At 47.4% G+C, this 26685-nt stretch overlaps 1 protein-coding gene across 1 annotated transcript in view; it reads right to left on the minus strand.

The window, feature by feature from the left end:
* ADGRD2 (adhesion G protein-coupled receptor D2) overlaps window positions 1–25323 on the minus strand; it is a 387169-nt gene extending 361846 nt beyond the window's left edge. Inside the window, exons 1-3 of the mRNA XM_078640338.1 lie at window positions 25311–25323; window positions 24374–24616; window positions 21947–22585 (exon numbers count right to left, since the gene is read on the minus strand). Coding sequence (XP_078496464.1) covers window positions 21947–22585; window positions 24374–24616; window positions 25311–25323 — 895 coding nt within the window. The remainder of the gene's footprint in view (window positions 1–21946; window positions 22586–24373; window positions 24617–25310) is intronic.
* Between the last annotated feature and the right edge of the window lie 1362 nt (window positions 25324–26685).

Below are 26685 nucleotides of genomic sequence, written 5' to 3' on the forward strand. Positions count from 1 at the left end.
GTCAGTGGCATTCTCGCGGATTTGGAGGCTTTACAGCTGACGCAACTTGTTCAACAGTCCACTAACACCGGTGGCCATACGCTAGATCCCTTCTTCACTAACTTGGCAGATGCTTCTGTCACTGCCGTCTCGCCCCTTGGCTGGACTGACCATTCTTTGGTCGCCATCAGTACCCCCTTACCAGGTAGGACTGTCATTCCTCCTGCCAAGCTGGTCCTAAGGCGGCATTGGGGTAAACTACGGTTGGAAGATCTGCACCGTGTCCTCGCTGCAGAGCCATTAGATCCGTTTGTAACTGTTGATTCAGGTTACGATGGGTTCTGCGCTTGGATCTCCAAGGCGCTAGATGCGCTTATTCCTCTTACCGCCTGTAAGACCAGTGCTAGAGAATCTAGCCCGTGGTACGATGGCGCCCTACGTGCGCTCAAGGGTAACTGTAGGCGTGCAGAGAGGGCTTGGCGGAAGGCGTACGATTCGGGGAAAAAAGCTATCTATCTCGCCTCCGTCAAAGTGTACCATCGGGCTGTGTGCCGCGCTCGGGCAACCTACTATACCGCCGAAGTTGGCAACAGCTCTAATCCCTCGAAAACTATTTTCAAACTGATGAAGGACTTTCTAGCTAAACGCCCTGGTGTCCCGACGATTGGCTCCACCGCACACTGTGAGGCCCTTGCGGTGTTCGTTCAGGATAAGGTCCAAAATATCTATAAGACCTTTCCATCTACAGGACCCCCAGTAGAGTCTCCGATTATCATCTCTGGAGATATTGCCCTGCACGCGCTGCCCCTGTTGACATCTGAAGGGTTCGACATCCTGGCAAAGCAGGTGAAATCTGGGTCCCCCGCTGACCCTCTTAGTTCGGCTCTCTTTAGAGATGAGTCGTTCTTGGGCCGGATCGTGGTACACTCCTTGATCAACATCTCGTTGGAGTCGGGCACGGTCCCCCTTAGCTGGAAGCGGGCGGTGGTTTCTCCCATTCTAAAGAAACCCTCATTAGACCCAGATAAGCCCGAAAACTATCGGCCTATCTCTTGGCTTCCCTGGCCTACCAAAGTAATGGAGGCCCATGTCAACAAAGTTCTCTCGGCCCACCTTACCCAGGTTAACATCTTGGATCCCACCCAAAACGGCTTCCGTGCTGGTCACAGCACGGAGACCGCCCTTCTCTCCATGGCTGAACACCTGCGCACAGTGATGGATGTGGGGCAGACAGCGGCGCTCGTTTTATTAGATCTGAGCGCCGCGTTCGATACCGTGTCCCATCCTATCCTGTTGCATCGCCTGGAGGAGGTTGGGCTGGGTGGCTCTGCCCTCCAGTGGTTTCGCTCCTTCCTGAACGATCGTTTCTTTAGCGTTGCCTTGCCACCGTTCCAGTCCCAATTCCTTCCTCTGAGACAGGGGGTCCCGCAAGGCTCCTCGCTGAGTCCCACGTTGTTCAATCTATACGTGAGACCGCTGGCTGAGGTCATCAAGCAATGGGACATGACTATGGTCTCGTATGCTGACGATACTCAGCTAGCGGTTACTATCAGTGGGGATGCGGACCGGGATGCCCCCAGGTTTCAGAGCGGACTTAGGGCGGTGGCAAGCTGGATGAAGAGCAACTGTCTCCAGCTCAACGCGAAGAAAACCGAGATCATGATCGTCGGCAGGAGGGCGGAACTGTGGGGGGACAAGTGGTGGCCCGTTGAACTGGGGCCGGTCCCTCTCCCGGTCACTGAACTTAAGAATTTGGGAGTTTGGATGGACCCTGCTCTTAGTTATGAGGGCCATTCGAAGAAAATCGCGGCCTGCTGTTTTGGTATCTTGCGGTCGCTGAGGCCCATTCTTAAGTTCTTTGACCGTGGTACCAGGCAGCTGATAGTCCAGGCCACGGTATTATCTCGCCTGGACTATGCTAGCTCCCTTTTGGCAGGGACCAATGTGGCTGAGACCACCCGCCTCCAACGCGTGCAGAATGCCGCGGCGAGAGCCATTGTTGGCCTACCCCGAACGAGTTCTGTCTCGGGAGTCTTGAGATCTCTGCACTGGCTCCCCATCAAATCACGCATCCAGTTTAAGGTGTTGTGCTTGGCGTTTAAGATCTTGAGGGGAGTAGGTCCGCCAATTCTTGCTGATCTCCTGTCGTGGTATGTTCCTTCCCGCGCTCTGAGATCGGGAAGTCAAGCGCTCGCTGTGGTCCCCCGATACAGGCTGTGTCGGGTTGGTGGCCGCTCTTTCCGGGTCAGGGCGGCTGAACTTTGGAATTCTCTCCCAGCTGACTTGCGGCTATTGGATGACCTTTTGGCCTTCCGCAAAGCATTGAAAACTTTCCTTTTTAAATAAATTCCCTTTTATCTGTGTTGTGTTTCTGCTAACTGTTGCACATTGCCTGCCATGCGCCAGGACGCCCCTTAGCTGGGGCAGCTGTGCGCAATACAAATGTGCATAACATAACATAACATAACATAACTACCGAAGAATGGGGCGGCTTTGTTTATTCTTGGTCTCCACTTCGAGCTCTCTTGCATTCACTTTCTATGGCAAAGACTTCTAAATTCAATGCACTGTGTCTTTGTTATAAAGCCAACTCAACTCAGGGCTGCTGTACTTTCAATCGATTTTGTTGCACCATGTTTCTTCCAAATGTTTATGCTCAGCATTTGTGAACCTTCTTCAAGTTCCAATTTTTAGAAGGGCCCATGGGTGGCCAGTCCTTTTAGGTTGTTATGGTTGAACACTGAAACGCTCTCTCTCCTGAGATTCGTACCATTAGAAAGCATTCTCATTGTAGGAAAGAAAAAAAAGGGGGCTGCTTTGATTTATGTTTTTTGTTTGTGTCTGATTTAGCCCCAGGACACTTGTTTTAGGCTACGAGCACACCTTTCAAATAATTTTCATTCATGTATGATTGCTGCCTTCTCCTTCTCATCAATTTCATTCATTAAGTAAGGGCTAAAGTAAAGTAAAGTAAAGTCCACATTTGTAAAGCGCACAATCACCCGTAAGGGTCTCTAGGCGCTGGGGGGCCGTCGGGAAGATTAAGCGAGCTATTGCCCAGAGTCACATGGTGCTGGGCTAACCTACCGCCGGAGCCGGGGATCGAACCGTGATCCCCAGATTCCAGCGTCAGTCGCCCTGGCCGCGGCGCCACCCTCTACTATATCTTATAAGGATATTGTAACTCACTGAGGAGTTCCATGATCATATAACAGAATGGCTGAGTTCCTTTATAAGGTTATGGAACTCTGAGGTGACTTGCACTATCCTTTTTGTGTACGTCATGGGCTACTTTATCCCATATAATAACTGGTCACACCATCACCTTTCTCACAAACCACTTAAAAACTTGGTGGTAGATTTATGAAAAGCCACGCCGTCACCTTGCTTTACTGCACTGTGTGACAGGTAAAGAGAAGGAATGCGCCATATTTAAAAGTATATGGTACATTCCTACCTTTCTGCCTGCTCTGGTGACGTTTTTGGCTGACTAACGCAAGCGCAGGCACCCTTTCACCATGGTACAAGGGTGCCTGTGTTGCATGCAGGATTGTTTTTGTACAGGAAGGGGTACTTTCCTGCACACAACAACCCTGGAAGGCAAATTCCTCCATCTAAATGTGCTGCAGAATGTAGCATCCATAGAAAGCGGGAGTAAAAAGGAGATATAAGGATATTTATCCTTGTTACGCCTCTCCTGGATGGCGTATCTTTTAAATGCTTTAGCAGGTTTACCACTTGTGGTAAATATGGGAATGCATCAAAAACCAAGTGGGCTTGCGTAGCTTCATAAATCACATATAAGGTTTGCGTCACTCTTGCACCACATTGCACGTGGCAAGAGCAACCTTAAACTGGCTCTGGCTCATAAATAGGCCTCTAGGTGCATAGCTCTTTCATATTAAAGAGCAAGCATGTTTACAAACATGAAGAATACAGATAAAACCTGTAGTGCAAAATTAAACGCATCAAAAACCTGTTACATATTTGTGACAAACAGATATTAAAAGCATTTCAATACAAGTCAGTTGTTCAAATAAGAAGCTGCAGCAGCACGGAATATGTATCAACATGCAGAAAGATTCTAACTTTTCTCTATCTATGGTATGCAAAAAAGAAACATATTCTCTGTGCTCCTCATTGTAAGATATTAAAATAGAGCAGAAGAAAGAAAAGCAATTGTCTGTTTTTGTTGCTTTTAACAGCTGCTACAACAATGCGCTGTGGCCTGCCTTTCACTCAGGCTGCTAGCTATGGCAGCTGACATTATGAGGTCCTAACTAGACAGTAATAACGTGCAATAGTCGAGTTCTGACATCTTTTCTTTATAATAGGTGACTGGGTGCAAGATGCCACTTATAAAGAAATTAGAGACTGCGGTTTACCCACTGGGTTTACTTAATCTCATGTATTATATAAGGCATGAAGTACCCCCTGCCGTACATTATAAGGATATTGCATGTCACCTAGGAGTTACATAACCATATATGGGAGTTGCTTTATAAGGTTGTGGAACTCAGAGATGACTTGCAATATCCTTATCATGCTTGGCAGGAGGTAAGTTATCGCCTATAATACATGGTCACGCTGTCATCTTTCCCACAGACCACTTAAAATGTTGGTGTGCAGCTCTTTAATTTGAAAGGTAGAGCATGTTTGCAGACATGAAGAATAAAAATAGAACCTCTAGTGCAAAATTAAACACTTCAAAAACCTGCTGGATATTTGTTAATAAAAATGTATTAGAGTCACAGGACATATCGCTTTCCACGCCGTGAGGGCAACGGCATAGCTTCACCTGCATTCCAGCCGTGAGGGCAACGGCAGTAGTTCCACCACACGCCGGACCACATCACCCAGCTGCCCTGGGGACCGGCGCACCAGTGACGCTCCTGACGCGCCCAGAGGCGCTTTAAGAACGAGGAGCGCCGAGTGCTCCTGGGGGTCACAGGACATAGCGCTTTCCACGCTGTGAGGGTAACGGCATAGCCTCACCTGCATTCCTGCCGTGAGGGCAACGGCTGATGAGGGAAGTTATCCCGAAACCCGAGCCATGTCTCGGGCGATATCCAAAAACCCAGGACATGTATCGGGTCTAGAGATCATCAGTTGAACAAGTACCTACTTGCACCCACTGGGGTGAACCACTCAAGAACTCCATGTACCAGAGTCCCTAGGGGCGATCCGGAGGAGGGGCTAGCGGTGTGCGGTCCATTGCGATTGCTTCTACAAATTGGCTCCCTTGAGCTTTGAGCCGACGGGCTCCTGGACGACGCACCTGCGTGCCGGTTCTGGCATCGAGGCCTTTGACGGTTGTTTGGCGGCCTTCTCTTCCACCCCTAACTATTTTCTCTACTGATGAGGGAAGTTATCCCAAAACCCGAGCCATGTCTCGGGCGATTGAATATAAACAAGCTATATTGGCCCACAAAAAAGAGCTGCGCGTAGACGCATGGGACAAACTAAGCATGCCAGCCAACACTAAGAACAGTAAACTTTTTTGGGAAACTGTAAATTGGCCTTTTTTAAAAGATAATTGTACTCCTGAACTGACGTCCTATGTAAATTGCACAGAATGGATCGAACACTTTTCTAATATTTTTAATCCGGATAGGGTATTTTTAACTTCTTTTTTAAACAATGATTTTACGTAGCCCACATTACCGATGTTAATTGATGTTGAAGAGGTGCAGGAAGCTTTAGTAAATAGCAAAGGGGGGAAGGCACCGGGCCCGGACGGGGTTCCGATTGACTTATATAGGAACGAAATGGATTTATGGGCCCCGATCCTCACAAGGATTTTTAATACTGCAGCTTTGGGGAATTTCCCAACATCTTGGGGCCAATCATTAATTGTCCCACTTTACAAAAAGGGTTCTCGCTCTGAAGCCTGCAATTACCGTCCAATATCACTTCTGGACTCATCTATAAGAGTAATGAGCACGGTGCTTTTAAAAAGATTGGAAACCTGGGCCTTATATTATAAGATTTTATCTCCTGTTCAGTATGGATTCAGGAAGGGCCTAGGCACCCTGGAACAATGTGTGAATCTCGACTTACTTATTAACAAATATACAGTAGGGAAAGGGGGTGATTTGTTTTTATATTTCGCTGATTTGAGCAGTGCGTTTTATTTAGTGGATCATGCTCTTTTGTGGACCGTAATGCTTGAATCTGGGGCCCCAAAAGAGATTTATGAGTTTATGAGCGACTATCTTGTAGTGTTCGATATTGGCCAACTGGCGAACGAACCCCCTTTTTTGCTGTGAGAAGAGGTATTAGGCAAAGGTGTGTTTTGGCCCCTCTTTTATTTTCCCTTTTTATTAACCAAATAGCTACGGTATTAAATAATGTTTCTGCCGACGCACCAATGACAGACAACAAAGTTGTGCCGGTAATATTATATGCCGATGATGCTGTTTTAATTTCCCGTACCCCGTTAGGCCTCCAACGGCTCATCAATAGTTTTACAGATTTTATTAAAGACAGGAAACTTTTAATTAATAAATCTAAAACATATACCATGATATGTGGGAAGAAGATGAAGTCATCGAGGCCCTTTTTTTAGATGGTTCTATAATACAAGCTGTTAAAACGTTTTGTTATTTAGGTATCACCTTTGAGGGTAATGGCAAATGGACCGGTGAACAAGAAAATATCAGATATAAGGTGGTGCAAGCCCTAGTGTTAATGTAAATGTAAATGTATGGGACTTGTAAAGTGCACTGCTGCCCGTAAGCGTCCTGGCGCTGAAGACCGCTGGGGAACCCGTCCTGGCTTTCCCTGTGAGATGGTCCATTCTGGGTATCTCCAAGGTGAAACCAGGCATCCCCGGCGTCTGTGGAGGGCCGTTGTAGAGATGAGGCAAGCTTAATGCCCAAAGTTGCCGAGTGTGATCCCTGGTGAGAGTAGGCACCGAGGGGAGAATTATCAAGTCCGCTGACCCTGGTCCACGACCCTGCCGCGTCGGGAATTGAACCGTGGTCCAGGGCCGTTCTCTGCTTCCGGGTCTGCCGCCTCTAACCAGTGAGCCACACCACTCCACCATTAATCCGTCTGGACTACTGTAATGCACTGTTGGCCTCGGCCAATGAGGCTTCCTTAACCCCTTGCATGCGAGGGTAATTCCCCCTGTTGCGCCCCCATGCTCATGACGAGCTCAGCTCGTCATGAGGCACAGTGCTCAGGTGCTCATGACGAGCTGAGCTCGTCACGGCCACACCCGTTCCCATGGAACGTTCAGCACAGCAGGGGAATTATCCCCGCGTGTGAGCGTTCCACGGGCCATGACGAGCTCAGCTCGTCATGAGCACCTGAGCACTGTGCCTCATGACGAGCTGAGCTCGTCATGAGCACAGAACGGGTTAAACAAGTTACAAGTAGTCCAGAATACGGCAGCCCGACAAGTACCAAATGCCCCTCCCAGAACGGCCTCGATTCCACTTCTTAACAAACTCCACTGGCTCCCTGTGAGAAAGCGGGTGAAATTTAAGATCGACTGCATTGTTTCAAGGCACTCAATGGTCTGGGGCCTTCCTACCTGTCAGATAAACTGACCAAGTACACTCCCTCTCGGCCCCTCCGATCTGGATCCAAGCTTCTCCTTTGCACTCCAAGAAGGAAAAAGGCCCGCAAGGCTGGCAAAGCATTCACTCATCTTGCCCCGACCTTCTGGAACAAACTTCCCCGCCAGCTTCACGACTGCCAGAGCCTTCCTCAATCCAGGAAGATTTTAAGAACCTATCTTTTCTGAGGCCCTCTGGCTTGGCTGTAGCATACCGTCCTAAGCGCGGAGATACCCATTACGGGGTGATTCGGACGCTATAGAAATGAATAAATATCAAATATAATACAATATGAAACACTAGAACAGTGGCCAGCCGGTCACTAAACCTCTGTCCCTTTCCTAGCTTGCAAAGGTGAATTGCAGCAGGCAGGGGAGACTTCAAAAGAGAGAAGAGAGGGACCTGGCACATGGAGAGAAAGCGAACAGTAAGGAGAAGAGAGGGAAGGAGAGAGAGAGAGAATGAGTGGAAAGAGAGAGACATCAACGGAGACAAAGGGCTGCTTTGAATATTTTTACCAGGGCTGCGTTTGTTCTTCCAGTCCGCCCTGTTGGGCATATGACTTGAACGGAGCTTGTTGCATTTCATTATGAGGCTTACAACCTCCGTTAAAATGTCCCCTTAGAATCGTCTCTGTACATAAGCCAGCAGTGCCATCTACTGGTCGCTCTATAGTGATGCAGCAGTGTATCCTGAATGGTTTACTCTGAAACCCATTTTACCCAAAATATTGTGCCGGAGACGATGCTTCCTTCCTTGAGGAGAGGTGATGTCTGTGACCTCATGCAGTGCGTCGCTATATTGTTTGGAATTGCTTTCCTACCTACACTTAGTGCTGTGGGCGTTGTTTGGTGCTGTCCGAGGTCAGGGTGCCTGGAAACGTGGCTTCTTGTGGGAGGCGAGGAACCCCAGACTGAAATATGCCAGTAATTGTATGGCCTTCCAATCAATACCTGCAAGAGGCATCGGCTGGTCCTAAAGGACTTGGAAGAGATGGACGACAGAGGAAGTGTGAGACAACCCCAGCAGGTTAGGTCTAGTAGGAGACAAGGAGAGAGAAGTGCAACAAACCACATCAGGGTAGAGAGGGAGCACGTGGAAAGTGCCACATGCAGAGAACAAAAGTCCTGTTTCTTAACAAAAGCCTTAGGGCTCATTTATAGTAGGGCGGACGCAGGAGATGTACCAAAAAGTGACCAATGGCATGTCCGCCTTATTACAAGTACACTGACGTCAATGTCCTCTCCACAACATGTGCGCACAGCTCTAGCCAAGCCACAGCCTTTCTGGTGCTATACTCCCTTCATTCAGCTTCTTTTGGGACTCACGTTCTATGCATCATCGAATTGCGGTATGTCTAGAACCCCATATGAACAACCCACATACACACACACCGCCCTAACACACAAAAACAACAATTTAAAAACGAATTCCATGGGCCTATAAAAGTTCAGGTTAGTATACCAGTCTTTTGCATCTCCCCTTCATTCTTGTCTTCTCTCTTCTCAATCTTTATTTCTATGCCCTCCTGTGTCTCCTCAGCCATAACAAAAGATATCTTAAATATGACCATTTTATTAATATTCATCTAAATCCTAGCTCTCGTGTTCACAGCCTATTGCTTTTGCCCTACCATCTGCTGTAAAGCTACACCCACCTATGGGGTCACATCTTTGTAAACATGGGGCTACTTCCAAAGCTCTAATCACTGGTTTCAATTCCTTCTCACATTTGCCGGTCAATATAAATTCGATCCCTTTCCTTAAAAATCTTCCTATGTGCACACTCATGGCGGCAAAACTGTGAATACATTTGGCATTACATTCGAATATTCTATAGATTTGCACTCCTCTCAATTACAATATTGTGAACGTTATCATCTTCGGAAAGCTGCACCTGCAGCAAAATATACTGTAAAAATGTAGGGGCATATTTACAAGGGCTTTATCTCAGCTTTTTTGGCTTAAAAAGCTTAAAAAAAGCGAGCTAAAGCTATCACTCTATTTACAAGGGGATGCTAACATGCATAATCGCATGTTAGCACCCTGTTTCCCAGCGCCTCTCTTTGCATCTCTAATGAGATGCAAAGTGGGCATCACAGGGCGTACCCCGGATGGACAACCTTGCAAATATCGCTGATGTTCACATCGCGATATTTACAAGGCTGCCCCAGCACTTTAGCACACGTTCGTTTTTGGAGAAAACCGCTGTTTTCTCCAAAAACTAACGTCTGCTAGAATGCAGACTTACCTATCCCTAACATTGGGGTGGTTTATGCTGATACGACCCTGTGGGTCGTATCAGCAGGGTTATTGCCGTTTTACAAGGAACATCGCTGGATAACCAGCGATGTTCCCTGCAAAACGGCTATAACCTCACTATCTCTGGATTTTTTATCGCCCTGGAGAAATGCGTTGTTAATAACGCGCTACCAGGGCGATAAATTCCAGAGATATCCTGCGATAATAAAATTATCGCTAAGCATGGCCAGCGATAATATGCCCCGTAATGCTTAAGGGTTTTCTATAAATATGTACAGGTGAGAAAGTTCTCTCACTAAACGAAGAAGCTGTGGGATATTTCCCCCCAAAAAAATTTAAAACACTGCTACACTTAACAAAGTTTGTAAAAGTTAACAAAGATAATTATCGGAGACTAGTCTTACAGCTGTGTTCTTGTCTGGGACTTTTTAGTGGGGGGTTGTGGTGAGAGGGTTCCCACAGAATCTGGCCACCTCCAAGACCCAGAACACGTCAGGGCAGCGTGAACTCACACTTACCTTGTACTCTGTCCCCAATCTCTCCTAGGCTTCATCAATATGGAAGGAGTAAGTCTGCATCAGGCATCATGTGTCATGGTATTTTCCCTTATCCTACAGTCGTCACTGCCTCTTTCACAGTCTTAAGGAAAATGAAAGGGTCAAATCGTGGCAGTGTGGCACTGTGGAAGTGTTTCAATGTGCCAGGTAAGATTCAATGCCTGCTTCAAATCAAAACGTCTCAGGTTAGGAGCTCTGCACATGTGGTGTACCTGGCCACAGAACACCCACAGCATATTAAGAAAAACAAGGTTCTTGGACCCTGTAGCAACTGAAATAGATGGTTTGCTCAGCCTCATTTCTTTGCTGTTATCCCTATTTAACAGCTGCATCATACATGCACCAGTCCACCAACTAGCAACACGATCCAACAGCAGAGTCATTTGTTGGATAGCGTTGGATGGAACCCAGATTGCCTGATGCTAGAATGGCTCTGGTTGCTGCCCCTGTGTCACCAATGATGTGGCTTTGCGGCCTTTGTGTTAAGGTGCCAAGTAGGGCTCGGTGAATGAGAAAGTCTATCAGCATCACATGTTGTACTACAATCCATGGGGTGAAGTCATTCATTTTTTGTAATATCCTCACTGCCTCAGCCAGTGTTTGGTAGATGTGCCAACCTACGAAGATGTCTCACTGTCCTAGTGTGCATGGAGAAGGGGGCGTGCCCATTGCAAGAGAGGCTTTGGACCTCCTGCTCTACCTAAACTGCTCCTGTAAAAATCTTATCTTATATGGAATACTACAGAGCATAGCTACCCTAAGGCTTCCCAGTGCTAAGTTGGTCAAGACAACATCCTTAATAGTCTAGAGCTAGAAGCTGATTAAAACTCATGAGAGTAAAGTCATGTTTTAACCATTTTTCTAAATTTAAGCTCATTCGGTTCCATTCCTAATTCCCTAGGCAAAAAATCCCATAATTTGGGGAGCATGTATGAAAATGACCCCACCCCATCTGGCTCTAAGTATCTGCGACACTCTCAGAAGACTTCTGTTGGGGGAGCTTAGGGCAAGATTACGAGTTTGGTGGTCCATACGACTGCCAAACCCGTGGTGGTGCGGCGGTCCGTCCGCCAAATTACAACTTCAGCGGTCGGACGGCCATGGGCCCCCCACAACCACCAGGGATCCGCGATCCCTGGTGTTAATGCAGCAGTCTGGAAGGAAGGCAATATCCTTGGCAGGGGCGCTGCGGCACCGGCAAGCATATTACAACGTTCCTGATCACCAGCCTGCCATGAAAAAAATGCTGGCGGTGGGGAAAGAAAGGGCACCCTACAGGGCACCCTGTGTCCCCTGTGCATGAGGGTGCATGCTGGGGGGCACCTGTTGTGCCTTCCTGTCTGCATGCACCCCCGTTCCTGGATGGAGTGGATTGCAGAGACCATTCTGTGCAGGAACTGCCTTTGGCACTCTCATTGCGGTGTTTTTTTTCATAGACACTGACCTAGGGCCTCCAAAGAACCACCAACCAGACATGAGAAAACTCGTAATCTGGATCGGGGATGTATGACATTACAACGCATGCTTTTACATCGCATGCTTTTACAACGCGGTTTTTCAACGCATACCATTACAATGCATAGTGCTTTTAGGCGCTGGATAGTGAATTGTTTAATTTACTATTCCAACTCCAGTCCCCGTGGATAGTAGGGAAGGTGTTGGATAGTACATTAAACCTATTCCCTATCCTAGAGCGCCCCCCAGCGCAATGCGTTGTAATGGTTTGCGTTGTAAAAGTTGCGTCGTAAAGGCACTGCGTGGTAAAAGTTGCGTTGTAAAGGTGGTTCACCCTGGCGGGGGGGGGGGGTCTTCTCACAGCTTTGGCAGTGTGGATCCGGGGTGGTGGTATGTTGGCCCCACACCACCAAAGTCATAATTGGCCTTTAGACTCCTGTTGAGGACATAATAAGGAACTCATTCAACAACATCTGCTACGTTCTGGGAGGTTTCAATTAGAGCTCGGTTGTGTATAGAGCTCACACCGAAGCTGGAAACATAAGGACCTGGATACCCTCCCGAGTGATAGCGCACTCTACAAATCTGAATAGCATAACGTAACATAATGTAAAATAACATAACATGTAACATAACATTTAATATTGCATAACATAACAAAACATTACAAGGGTTTCCAGCTCAATGTGGGATCGTGCCACCTGCGGCCCGGTGATGAGGCAGGAAACCAGTGTGTCAGACAGATTGTCCGTGTGAGTTGGCAAGCCTGGTATGGATTTCTGTTGGCCACATCCCTGCACCAAAAAGACCTCCTGCCCACACCCAGGTCCACCATCGCTTCCATGATGACCAGCAGATCCCGTGGCATCTGCCTGCAAGGCATCCCTCATGAACTATTCCCTGAGTCACTGCTGACCTGAAGCACTGAAGTGAAACTGCTGGGAATGAAAAGCAGATTAATGTTGCACCCTTTCTGTCCTGTGACCACTGTTAGAAAAAAACAGCATTCAGGATGGAAGTAGCATCAGCTCGATGTTTGAAGACAGGTTTTCCCAACACGACTCAGGCCCAGTCATGTCAGACTTCATTAAGACACTAGTCAGAGAAAGCAGGGAAGAGCATGTATTTGACTTGATTTGGAAATCATATTTTGAAGTTTATGAATAGTGCTTTCGAGTAACTTGCTCGGTTCTATCCCAGCTAATTTCACTAATGTTTAATGTACAATTTTACTTTTTTAATTATACTTCCAGTAGGGAAACTATCTCTGTATGATACAAGAGAATGGCAACACACGTTTGTAAAGGATTTGACCGATTCTATTCAATAAGTGTATTTTAACCAACAACAACCTTAAAATAGCATAAAATAACTCTAGTTCCTATATAGCTTTTTAGAACAATAAGAACAAGCAAATGGTAGAATGATAACTCGACTAAAATAATGCCAGAATATTAATTTCCACATACAATTTAGATACAGCATTAATAGACATTAAAAGCCAACACACAATAACCATTTCAATCCTTAGATTTACATGTGAAATCAGAAATCTTACCACCCGAAAATAACCTATAGGTAAAACTAAAGTAAGAGGAAATAAAAATACAGGCTGATAAACTCTGATTTTATTTTTCTTGAATGCTGCAACAAGAAACCTTGTATAGTTACTTTCATGAAATTAAAAATTTACAAAAAAAATAACAAGAATTGACTGCAGTTTCGATAGATGAATTGTCACATTGGTAGAAGTTATTTGGACCTCATGGGTGAGAGCGCACAGTAGAAAAAGAGAGAAGATTGGCAATATTACTAAACCTAAATTTAGGCAATAAAACTCTCTTGTAGCTGCTGCTTCTGCCAAAGAAATAAGGGCCAGATGTATCAGCATTGGGAATAGTGATTACCTAATTGCGATTCTCTGCAAATCGTAATAGGTAATCGCTATTTCTAATGTATGAAACTCTTGAGTTTCATTTAGCAATTCCTAGTGGGTCGCAAGTCGACCTACATCATGAATATTAATGAGGTAGGTCACAATTTGCGACCAATTAGAAATTGCTAACATCACAGGGATGGTGGACTGCTTGGGTCAGCAGACCACCATTTTAAATGCAGTTGTTTTTCCAGTTTGCGAATGAGTTACCACCTGCTTGAAGGATGTGGTAAAATGCAAATGTTTAGCAACCACATTTCGTTTGATAAACATTCTTACATACCACTGCGACTCGGTATTAGGAAGGGACGCTCTAAACACTCCCCTTCCTATTGCCAGATCGGTATGTATTCACAATTGCAAACTGCGATTTGGTAATATGTCACCGATTCATAATTAGGCAATGATACATACTAAAATGCATTTTTCTGTTCAGAAAGGCTCGCTTCTGGCAATCGGTCCGTTTGCAACCAGAAAAAAATGCTTGAGACATCCGACCTAAGCCTTCATACCTGCACTGTTTTAAAAAAAAAAAAGGGAAATCTAACAGACTGTTTGAGAAGCTCGACTTTATCCCTCTCCAACCGTCTTCTCTCAGTAAAGAAATATTGTAGAAAAATACAAGAAACAAAGAGTGGTGGGGTAGGCTCTTCTAAACAGCATGGTGCTCGACCCTAATGAAAAGAATATGTTTATTGTCCTTTTTAGACAGCCTGCCTGGACTTACAAAAAGTTCCAGACTGCCCACATCCTTGCTGAAATCTATGAAGTATTCCTGCCACGGCATCTTAGGCCACAAATCCAAAGACAGACACTCAGAAATATTTCCCTTTTAAGAAAGTAGTCTGGATAACTCCTCACTGACAGCCAAAAAACAGATGTGGAGTTCATTTTGACAGATCTTCCATATGGGCCATCCCTATCACACAACAAAATTTCTCTGTCAACTGAAGAGAATTGGTGTTGGCTGATGTCAAATGTCTGCGCCATACCATGCTAAGGATCCTTTAGAATCCTTAGAGGCTTATTTACAAGCCCCTTGCGCCGCCGATGCATCACTTTTTCCCATTAAAACAACACAAGGAGCTTGTAAATATGCACCTTAGTATTTGTGCGATGCAGTTGTGTCCAAGCCTAGAGCCAGATTATGGACCATACCAGGAGCTCTTCAAAAACTAGAGATTTCCCTTCTAATGATAAATCATGCTAATTTGGTAAGCAACTAAACAAGGAACCCAGATATTGGAACACAATGTTCGCATTTATTCTAATGTTCCCTACAAACATGGGCTTAATTTTGTCTTCTTTGATCCAAGGACAATAAAAATAATTTGAAAGATGACTATTTAAATGTAAATCATCTATACACTCAACATAGCTTCCCATTCAATGCATCAGCTGATTGTATCCACCCAAAAGCATGTCCGCATGGATCTCAACAACCCGCCTATCATGATTGTTCATACCGTGGCAACACATGGGGGAACACACACAAAAATTCATCAATCTAAGAGCTCAAATGCTCTTTCAAGTCAACAAAGGTAACATGTTGATCACTTTAGAAAAACTTCCCAATAAATAAAAAACTTGATACCTTGCATTTTCATGTAAATTTATTTTTATGTAGATCACCCTCGATTCATCAAAATGTCCAGGGTACCGGTATCTGAAGTGGCACCACATGCACGTTGAGCATCTCTGACATCACAGTATTGACTGCTTTGTCTCACTCCTATCTCCATAGCAGTCTCCTACTTTCTGCAGGCTACAAGGAGGGGTTGTGGGTGAAGACAATATAAAGTAAACATGCCTCTTGTAGCCTGTTTACTCTCTGCTCCTACTTCTGCCTTCACAACCCCTGAAAGCTAGGGTGGCAAAGAAGGTAGTATATATAGAATTGAAAGGACAAGACAGTGACAGGATCTTCTACCTTTAGCTACCCAAAAATGATGCACCTTTTTAGGTCTGAGCCTGCGATGGCTGCGCTTGCGCAGTCTCGCTGGGGAGACTTAATGAGATAGAGAGAACATCACTAGCGAGGTTAAGCCCCGCCCCTCTTCTCCATTGGCTGGCCTCCTAAACGGTGGCCAGCCATTGGAGAAGAGGTCCTAGTGACGTTCTTCTTTCTCTTCAAGCCCCATCTTTTTCGGGTTGAGTTCCCCGACTTACTGCTGGCGTAAAAGGTTTCTTATCTTTTTTATGGGTCCAGATGGCCTCATAAAGAAGATAAGGAACCTTTTACCCCAGAAGGAAGTCGGGGAGGTCAATCTGAAAAAGACGGGGCTTAAAGATTTTGGCAGCGCTTTCCCTGATCTAGGAAACCGGCTCCTCTGGTGATTCAGGCTCTTGTATGCGAAGAGCGGAAAAGATGGTGGTTGTTGAAACAGTGAGAGCTCTGAAGTAAACATCCAAGACCAAAAGGAAACCTCGTAGAACGTAAACGGTGCATGAGGCAGACCCTAATAGAATCCCAAGGCAAGAAACACGAGCATGCAGAAGTGCCGGGGAGGAAGTCGTTCGGTGCTGAAAGGCGGGGCAAGCTTTCCGGGCGGTGATAGGGGCAACAGGTGTTCAGGGGGAGGATCCGGAATGGTGCTGACTTTCACTCCCTTTTGTACGACTTTCACTCCCAGCAAGCTCTCCCTTGCGCTGCCTTAAATTGCTTCCTCTCGGACGGGTGTTGCACCCCTTTACTTGTAGTATGCCAGAACTCGCCGCGGTGCTGATTAGGGGAGCTCGGTTCACCGCTGTCGCAGTCTCTGACCTCCTATAAATAGGGGGAACCTCTCTCCGCGCCGCGGGCAGCAGTGCACTCTGGCTGCTGCCCTAAACTGCACATAAGCTTTCCACAGAAACATCTGTGCGCAAGCCACGCATCCACCCCCTCACGGCCTATAAGTGAGTGGACTACCCCAGAAGAGGCGTTCGAGTAGCCCCCGGTGCAAAAGGCACACACCCATGGCCTGGGTGCTGAAGATGATGGACGAGGTGATCGAGTCTGTGGCGCAGGATTTCGATGCCAATCTGTCGGACATCGGGCAGGAGCTGGGAGCCGGAGTGTACAACATGAGGTTAGACTACCCTGTCGCTCGCTCGTGGTCACCGCCTGCAGCTTCCATCCTACCCAATTCCCACAGCTTTCCAAATAAATTCTTGAACAAAGACATTGAACTGTAGAACATTCCTTAACTTTAGTACCAGGTTCCAGTTCCAGCGCGATACACGAAGGAACTTTGAGCTGACCTTGCAGTGCAAAGAACAGGAAATCACACTTTCTCCTTTACCTTTGAAAAATCGGAATTAACAATTAATTTAACATCACTGGATTCCCCCAGCATGGACTTCACTGTAAACTGCAGAAAGAAACACGAGGCCTCCCCAAGGGACTCTCACACACCCTCACCCTCACACACCCTCATACGCCCTCACCCGCACACCCTCACACACCCTCTCACCCTCACACCCCTCACCCTCACACACCCTCACCCTCACTCTCTTATACCCTCACCCTCACCCACCCTCTCACCCTCACACCCCCTCACACCCTGACCCTCACACACTCTCTCACCCACACACCCTCACACACCCTCTCACCCTCACACACCCTCACTCACCCTCACACACACTCACGTACCCTTACACACCCTCTCACCCTCACACACCCTCACTCACCCTCACTCACCCTCACACCCCCTAACCCCCTCACCCTCGCGTCCCTTCACCCTCACATCCCCTCACCCTCATTCACCCTCACACCCCCTCACCCTCACCCCCTCACACCCCCTCACCCTTACACCCCCTCACCCTTACACCCCCTCACCCTAACACCCCCTCACCCCCTCTCACCCTCACACCCCCTCACCCTCACTCACCCTCACACCCTCTCACACCCCCTCACCCTCACACCCTCACCCTCACACACCCTCTCACCCACACACCCTCACTCAAACACCCCCTCACCCTCACACACCCACGCCCTCACCGTCACACCCTCAACCTCACATCCCCTCACCCTCACCCCCTCACCCTCACACACCCTCACCCTCACACACCCTCACCCTCACACCCTCACACCCCTCACCCTCACACCCCCTCACCCTCACACCCCCTAACACCCCTCACCCTCACACACCCCACACCCTCTCATCCTCACACCCCCTCACCCACCCCTCACCCTCACACCCCCTCACCCTCACACCCCCTCACCCTCACCCTCACACCCCCACACCCTCACCCTCACACACCTTCACCCTCACACACCCTCACCCTCACACCCCCTCACCCTCACACACACCCTCACCCTCACACCCCCTCACTCTCCTCACCCTCACCCCCTCACCCTCACACCCTCACCCTCACACACCCTCACCCTCACACCCCCTCACCCTCTCACCCCTCACCCTCTCACCCCTCACACACACTCACCCTCTCACCCTCACATCCCCTCACCCCCACACACTGTCACCCACCCTCTCACCCTCACACACCCTCACTCACCCTCACTCACCCTCACACCCCCTCACCGTCACACCCTAACCCTCACACACCCTCACCCTCACACCCTCATCCTCACGCCCTCACCCTCACACACCCTCACCCTCACACCTCCTCACCCTCACACACCCTCACCCACCCTCACCCTCACACCCCTCACCCTCACACACCCTCACCCTCACACACCCTCACCCTCACACACCCTTACACACCCTCACTAACCCTCACACCATCTCACCCTCACACACCCTCACTCACCTTCACACCCCCTCACCCTCACACCCTCACACACCCTCACCCCCTCATCCTCATGCCCTCAACCTCACACACCGTCACCCTCACACCCCTCACCCACCCTCACATGCCCTCACACCCCCTCACCCTCACAACCCTCTCACCCTCACACACCCTCACTCACCCTCACACCCTCCTCCTCCCCCTCACACACCCTCTCACCCCTCTCACCCTCACACACCCTCACTCACCCTCACACACCCTCTCACCCTCACTCACCCTCACACACCCCCACACACCCTCTCACCCTCACCCTCACACACCCTCACACACCCTCTCACACCCTCACTCACCCTCACTCACCCTCTCACCCTCACCCACCCTCACACACCCTCACTCACCCTCACACACCCTCACTCATCCTCACACACCCTCACACACCCGCACTCACCCTCACCCACCCTCAAACACCCTCCCACCCTCACACACCCTCACTCACCCTCACACACCCTTTCTCCCTCACGGACATGGCTTGCCTGGGGTGACGACTTCCCTTGTAAACTCCTGGCTCATGAGGGGAGAGTTGGGCTCGCAAAACAGTTTTACCACTCTCTGAAAATGCTGCGTATTTCACTTGGAGAGCGCGGGTTGTGTTTATAATTTCACTTGGAGAGCGCGGGGTGTGTTTCGCTCTCACGGTCTCTGAAGTCGCATCTAGGCGCTGCGGCTGGTCCATTCTGCAGGGCTGTAGGGGGTGCTGCATAGCGTGCCTTAACTGTTCGCTGTCCCGCCTTCTCGAGGATTATCTCTCTCCATCCAGACATACGTCCCGGATAGCACCCCTTCCCTTTCTCAGACGCTCATTGATCGAAAGTCTGATGGTCCTAATTTACACCTTTGCCTTCACATGTACTGACTAATTTGTGCCCCCCTCTCACTGCAAAAGGGAGTACAGCCCCCTCTTACCCTGCAGCGGACGCCTCTCGCCAGTGACCCGGTCACGCCCACTTCCTAATCTGCCACAAGGCTTTCTCCCCCTGAAGCGTGTGCTCTTCCTTTGACACCCCACCCCCACTCTCATATGTTTCAAGTCTTCACCCCTCCCCCCAAAACAGTAACGGGATCGCTATTCACAGAATTGCAAATATGCAGAAGGTGGTCGACACCTTGTCCCCTCCAAGGTGACCCAGTGGGGTCTCAGCACCAGACTTATAAAGGGCTCGGGGTCTCCTTCAGTGTAGGGACCACAATACCCCAGGAGGGTAGCGGAGGATCCCGGGATACCCAGAGAATGTATCCAGTGATGCTCCTTACCAAGGGGGTGTAACCTTAGACATCTGTCCTCACGGGGAACAGTGCCAAGAGGCCTGTCTATGAAGGGAATGTAACTAGCACCTGCCTACAAAGGGAATGTAAGCCTAGATGGCTGCCTGCCAAAGCATTGTTGCTGTAGACGCCTGGATGCCCTGAAAGTACTGTTTCAGATGTCTTAATACAAGGGAATGACTGTGGAATGTAACCATACATGTGTACACACTGGAATTACTAGATCATGTAACCTCCACAGCCAGGAAACGTATGTGTGTAAATGTCTCCGTAGTATGTAGCTGTATATATCCCGTTACGCTTGCAGTGTGACTACCAATGTCAAAGGTTACAAGGAAGCTTAACCACATAATTCTAGATTCTTTACGATTGTGGAAATGTCATTAAAGACTGTTACACACCCAGGGAATGTAATTGCAGATTCCTCTTAAGCAGCTATTGTACATTTCTGGCGACCCATGGGGTGTTAGCACATCTGTTTGGGAATGTGCAGTGCTGCTGTGTTATTCAGTAGATGTGCAGAGGCGGGGCAGCTGTGGGAACGAGGTTAGACAACTCGGGCAATGAGTAGGTAAGTAGGTGATCGGCCTAAACTGGGGAATAACTGCCTGAATGCTCACTGACCAGCTTTGGAAATCTCACTGATCATTGATTCAGAGAGCAGAACATGCTGCCGAGAGGAGGGAGGGGGCAAGCAGCCATGAAAAGGGAATATTGTGTAACCTGGATCCTATGCTTCGAGCCTTTGCTGGCTCTTGGAATTATGCTCTGGGGTTCTGTGTATGTGTGTGTGGCTCTGTGTATGTGTGTGTGGCTCGGTGTATGTGTGTGTGGCTCTGTGTGTGTGGCTGTGTGTGTGTGGCTTTGTGTGTGTGGCTCTATGTGTGTGTGTGGCTCTGTGTGTGTGTGTGGCACACTGTGTGTGTGGCGCTCTGTGTGTGTGGCGCTCTGTGTGTGTGGCGCTCTGTGAGTGTGTGTGTGGCGCAGTGTGTGTGTGTGGTGCTGTGTGTGTGTGGCGCTCTGTGTGTGTGTGGCACTCTGTGTGTGTGTGTGTGTGTGTGTGTGGCGCTCTGTGTGTGTGGGCGCTCTGGGTGTGTGTGTGCATGGCTCTGTGTGTGTGTGTGTGTGGCTCTGTGTGTGTGTTTGTGGCTCTGTGTGTGTGTGGGTGGCTCTGTGTTTGTGTGTGTGTGGCTCTGTGTGTGTGTGTGGCTCTGTGTGTGTGTGGCTCTGTGTGTGTGTGACTCTGTGTGTGTGTGTGTGTGTGTGTGTGTGTGGCTCTGTGTGTGTGGCTCTGTGTGCGTGGCTCTGTGTGTGTGGCTCTGTGTGGCTCTGTGTGTGTGTGCGTGTGGCTCTGTGTGTGTGTGTGTGGGTGCAAATGCAATAGGTCTCGCATTTGCGAGAGATTAAGCTATTGGCTTTGTAAATGACAATGCCATTTATTTATCTGTTTTCAAAACCAACACATAAATAACAATTTTGTCATTTACAATGCCAATAGCTCTAACTTTTGCAAAGGCGAGACCGTTGCATTGTAAATGCTTGTTAGCATTTCTCTATAAGCAGATTTACCTTTTTGTTGCAAGCACTTATCTTATCAGTACAGGAGCACTGCATATCATGGGATGGGTAGACACTGTGCAAGTAGTTCTTACAGTCATTTTCTCTTTCACATGAATGGAAAAGTAGTGCCCCTGTTGCTTTTTTTATGTCTATTCCAAGTATACTTTACAATGCAAGTGCGATGCATTGTCATTGCCAATGTCTGTTTAATTTAGCTACAACTTTTCTCCATTCATTATTTGCTTGCTGTTGCTACTTTTATAAACCTACCTTTGAATCCCCACTCATGCTTCTCGTCTATTCCTAATTGTATTTTGTGGTCATTATTTCTTTTTCATGAACATATACTAATTTCAATTCTATATACTCGTGTATGTCAACTATGTTAACTATGTAATGAAAGATGCAAAAAATCCAAGCAAGACTAATGCATTTTCAGATCAAAGAAAAAACTGATTTTCAGCTAAACTGATATAAGATTGAAAAATTGTAAACAATATAATGCCTCCATGAAGCTGCAGGTTTCCAATTAATACTTCATCAATATGCATGCAGCAATACTTTTGTAAACAGACTTACCTGGACACAGAAACTGGATAGTAGTTTCCTGAACTGTAGGTTCAATATTCAGATGAGTAGTGTTCCACGCGTATATAAGATCCTGCTCCATGTGAGAACATGATCTCGCCCTTTCAACTTGGTCCTCGGTGAGGACTTTTCTCCATATGTTGAGGTCTGTGATGTTTCCACTGAAGGATTCCTTCTCCTTAAAGCTGCCTCCCAAGGAGTCCTGATCCTGGCCAATGATGAAGGTTCCCTGTTCATCAATATCCTGGAAAGCAGCCAGACCCCTGGCTGAAGCCTTCTTCTTCCCATCCGTGTAGACCTCCCAACTACCATTCCACTTCTGCCATGTTACGCAAAAGTGGTGCCACTGCCCGTCGCTACGGAAAACCGGCAAGTACGGAGAATGGTATCCATGGACAATTAGGGCAAAGCGGACTAGTCCTTCCTCATCTGTGTAGCCTCGCAGCTGAAACTCGTTGATTAGTTTTGGGACCGCATACGAGAAGACAGTCGCTATCTCCTTGCTCTTGTTGTCCCATTGGACGTAGGCACAAGCCGAGATCGCAGGAAGTAGTGGGAAGTCAGCCAGAACCTTGGCGAATTTGGTGTCAGTTTTGGTTCTAAATTCTAGAACTTGCAATGGATTAATACCTGGACAGAAAGAACATAAGAAAGTATCAATGGTCTAAATGTTAAAAAATGGAAGACACAGTGGGAACATAGGTTATTCAATGTAAATGTAAATGTAAATGTGTTGGACTTGTAAAGCGCACGGCTGCCCGTAAGCGTCCCGGCGCTGGAGACCGCTGGGGAACCCGTCCTGGCTTTCCCTGTGAGATGGTCCCTTCTGGGTATCTCCAGGGTGAAACCAGGCATCCCCGGCGTCTGTGGGGGGCCGTTGTAGAGATGAGGCAACTCCACATCAATAATTGTTTGATGTGAAAGGCACTGTTTTCTAAACAACAATTCAAATCAGTTCAAAATTTGGAGCAGGAATGTTAAATCTAGGTTCATATCCATGTCAGATTTTTGTAATTTCTCTGTATACACTGGGTCCCATTCACAAACCCGTTTGGAGCCTTAAACCATATTTTATGGCTGAATATGGTGCAATGTACACCTAGTAGCTATCTGCAGAAAGGTACCCATCAGAAATGGATGGTTTTACAACTGCATAATTGTAAAGGCAACTGTGCACACGTAAGCAGTAGTAAACCCCACATATGGTGTGGGATACTAAAGATGTGGTTTGTCGTGAGAGTATGTGAATCCTGCAAACTTGTGAATTTGTTGGCATTCACAAACTCCTCTCCAACCTTTCCCAGCCTGAAAATGGCTAGTGTTTTGCTCCTGCAAAGGGCTGAAGTACATCCACTTTCAAAGTGGGAAGGGGAACAGAACAACCCCAATCTTCATAGCAGATTAAGGGGGAGACAGTGTTTCTTCACAGGAAAAAAATGTTTAGTCACCTCAGCAGCAAAAACTTACATGGAAATAAAATGTACCATTGCATACCATGGCTGCCTTTTCCCATTGCAGAATTGTACTATAAGTTAAATTATGCATTGGAGAAATAGCAACATGATAAAATGTCTCATGACAGCCTCCATAGCACATCTAGAAATTTATACCTGACGCAGCTGTCCAACCACACTGCTGCTATGTTTCTGAATTGCAAAAAGTAGGAAATGTGCATAGCTCATAGGAATACTATACGTAGTGACCTATTCACAAAGGTAAGTTTGCATGTGCAGACCACTTCATCTGTAGATCAACGCCTACACCCAAGAGTAAATCTTGTCATGAATGGAATTCACAATCCCTATGTGTAGATTTTCACAAAGAGGTGGTAGAGACTCTTATGATTGATTTTATGGCTAAATTGATGAGCTCAGAGTCAGTGTGCCCACTGTAGGTAAACTGTTAAAGAGGAACACAGTGGTGCCTTGGATACCCTTGGCTTTCCTCTGCAGGCGGGTGTTGTCATTCACTCCACTCTCACTTCACTGTCTTCCCCCCTTTGAAATGTAGGCGGGTTGCAAAGTGAACAGTGAAAGGAGGACTGTCGGCTTCTGTCGGTCCATCTCTCACTAATGCACTGTTCCCAGTGCAAACACCCTGTTGTACCCTGCACACAGAGACACTAGTAGCCTTGTTGTATAATTCATGTCTTCTTTATTGGTTCCAGTTCAGGGTAGTATCAATCTCAGTTCAGCCATAGGATATAACACACCCATTTGCACCTGCCCTGGAAATAGAACATTTGTTTGATAATGCACACTGTTCCCTAACACCCATACCTTGGCCACCAGCGCACAGATATAAGTGTGTGCTATGGCACAGAGTTGGACAGTACACTTTATCCATAATACTGCCCCAGGTAAATTCCACCTGGAGATAGTCTGCTTTGCTTAAGGTTTTGACCCACGTCATACTCACGTCTTCGCTTTGCAACCTGTCTTTGCAAAGGTGTTTCTCTGTCGCTTAACCACACGGGGAGGGTCACCCGGTGTGACCGCAGTAGTTCCTCAAGTTTGGAGAGTTCACTCTCACTTGACTCCAACAACAATTCGGCAAACCGTTGCTCACAGTATTTGTCAGCCTGCCACCAGTTCAATGGCGCGCTCACGTATTCATAGACATCTCGCGGTGCTTCAATGACTGTGGGCGGGGATCGCAAGTCTGAAAAAAAAAAACAATTGCAAATTATAATTTGCTTTGATGTTTTCCTCAAGAAAAGTATATTAACTTTGTCATAAAAAAGGCAATAATAAGTTAATGCTTTTAGAGAGGTAAGCCCAAAGAATGTCAGGGAATGTTCCAAGGTATGGGGATGGGCTCCTGAACTCCTGCCACCCACAGTGTAACTATCCAGCTATCAGTGTGACCACACCATACCCCTCCTCCCCCACATAAACTGTCTGTTATTTCCAGTGTCCACTGTGGAACCCTGAGTTATAATCACAGTGGACCTGGCTGGGAGCAAGTGCCTGGCATTCAGGAAGGGACTGTCAAGCATCTGCCCCAGGAAGAAGTGGTGTGTGTCTTACAGAACATCACTCACTGACTTAGAGTCTGACATGTTGGTGTATGTGGAAGCAAGACTGACAATTCACTCCTTTTAATACTTTACTGTCCTATTAGTTTGCATTATTGCAGGGGTGAAAAGAGGGTGTGTTGGGTCATCTACGGATAAACGAGTAGCTCATGCTTTTTGAAAAGTCAACTTTAAAAAATATGCATTCAGGAGCGGCCCGTACGGGTAAGCGAGGTGGAGTTGGGTTGTGGGGATTCGACACGGAAAAATGAATAATTTATTTAATTTTCCCTCATGGTCGTCTGTCGAACCCCCCCTACCTAGCCCCACCGGTCTTACCTGCACGGGCCATGCCCGTACGTATTACAAATGTTTTGTGATCAACATTCTTTATTTGTCTTTATATCCAGAATGCCTATTCAGAATGTCATTCTTAAAAGGGCTAATCCATGCAGTTTATCTGTTCACAGTACATTTAAGAAAAGCCTTCTGAGATGCAACCATAGTTCAATCCTAACCAGATGCATCGCTGATCCCATCACACAGTGTGTTGAGGTGTGAAGACTTTCAGAAAGAAGGAGAGTGAGTGTTGGGTCACCAGGACAAAATGAGGGAGATCACATTCGGCACAAGTCAGCATAGTGACTCTATATTTGACATTTTACAAAGACTTTTCAAGGAAACTTTTGCTGATGATTGTGTAGCCCTATTTGCTCAATAGCTTGTCAAGTTTCATTTACAGTGATTCAACGTGTTTGTTGAGTACTTGCATATAGATAATATTTAGATATGGAGAGACTTCTGTCAGGGGTCAGTGGATTTAATATGTCATGGGATCTAGAGAGACTGAAATTCAAATTGAATATCTGTGTTTGAAGTTTGAAATCTTTTACATTAAAAACCTAATTCCGTTTACGATGTCAGAAGGACTCATGTCCGCCCGACATCATGTCGTCTGGAACCGCCCAACCTTAGATCGGTGATTCCGACTGCCTGATTTGGATGCTACTGCCCATAGGGCCATCAGAAGCATCAATTCTACAATAGAAGTTGTGCTGTGGGCAGAATAGGCCAGCAGCACAAGCTTCCATTGTAGAATGGACGTTTGCAGACATCCCTGCACCGTGTGGCAGGCACCACGGAGTGAAGTCATGTTGAGGGGGGCACCATGGGTACCCCCCAGGCCCCATTGTGATGGGCCAGGGGGAAATAGGGCCCATCTAGTGACACCAAAAGACACTTTTCGACAGCCCTCTTATGTCAGAAAGGCCGATATTAAATGGCTGTCAGAAACTGCCATCATAATCTCGACGGTGGAGCCGATCCTGGCTCCGCCATCATTAAGGGATTATGGTGTGTTCCGACGCACCAACTAGGTCCTCAAGCCCATCAGAAGCGCCGCAGATGGTCCCTCCACGGAAGTCTCCACTCGCCACATTGTAATGCGCCGGGCGGACCGCAGGGGCAGATGTCGGAAGGACCGCAATCGCCCGACGGTCAGTTGCGGCCCTTCCGACATCATAATCTGCCCCTAAATGTGGAATTCTCAAACAGCACATCTCATCCACCCTACTCCTTGTCCGGCCTGCTCTACTCCATAGGAAGCACAGTGTCTTCTAAGAGGCAGATCCCTACCAATTACCTGAGTGTCAATGGAACCACATCCATATATAATTCTATATGCTTTAGGAGCAGACCCAAAGGCTTTACAATT

Source organism: Lissotriton helveticus, chromosome 5_1 (genome assembly GCF_964261635.1).
Source record: "Lissotriton helveticus chromosome 5_1, aLisHel1.1, whole genome shotgun sequence".
NCBI lineage: Eukaryota > Metazoa > Chordata > Amphibia > Caudata > Salamandridae > Lissotriton > Lissotriton helveticus.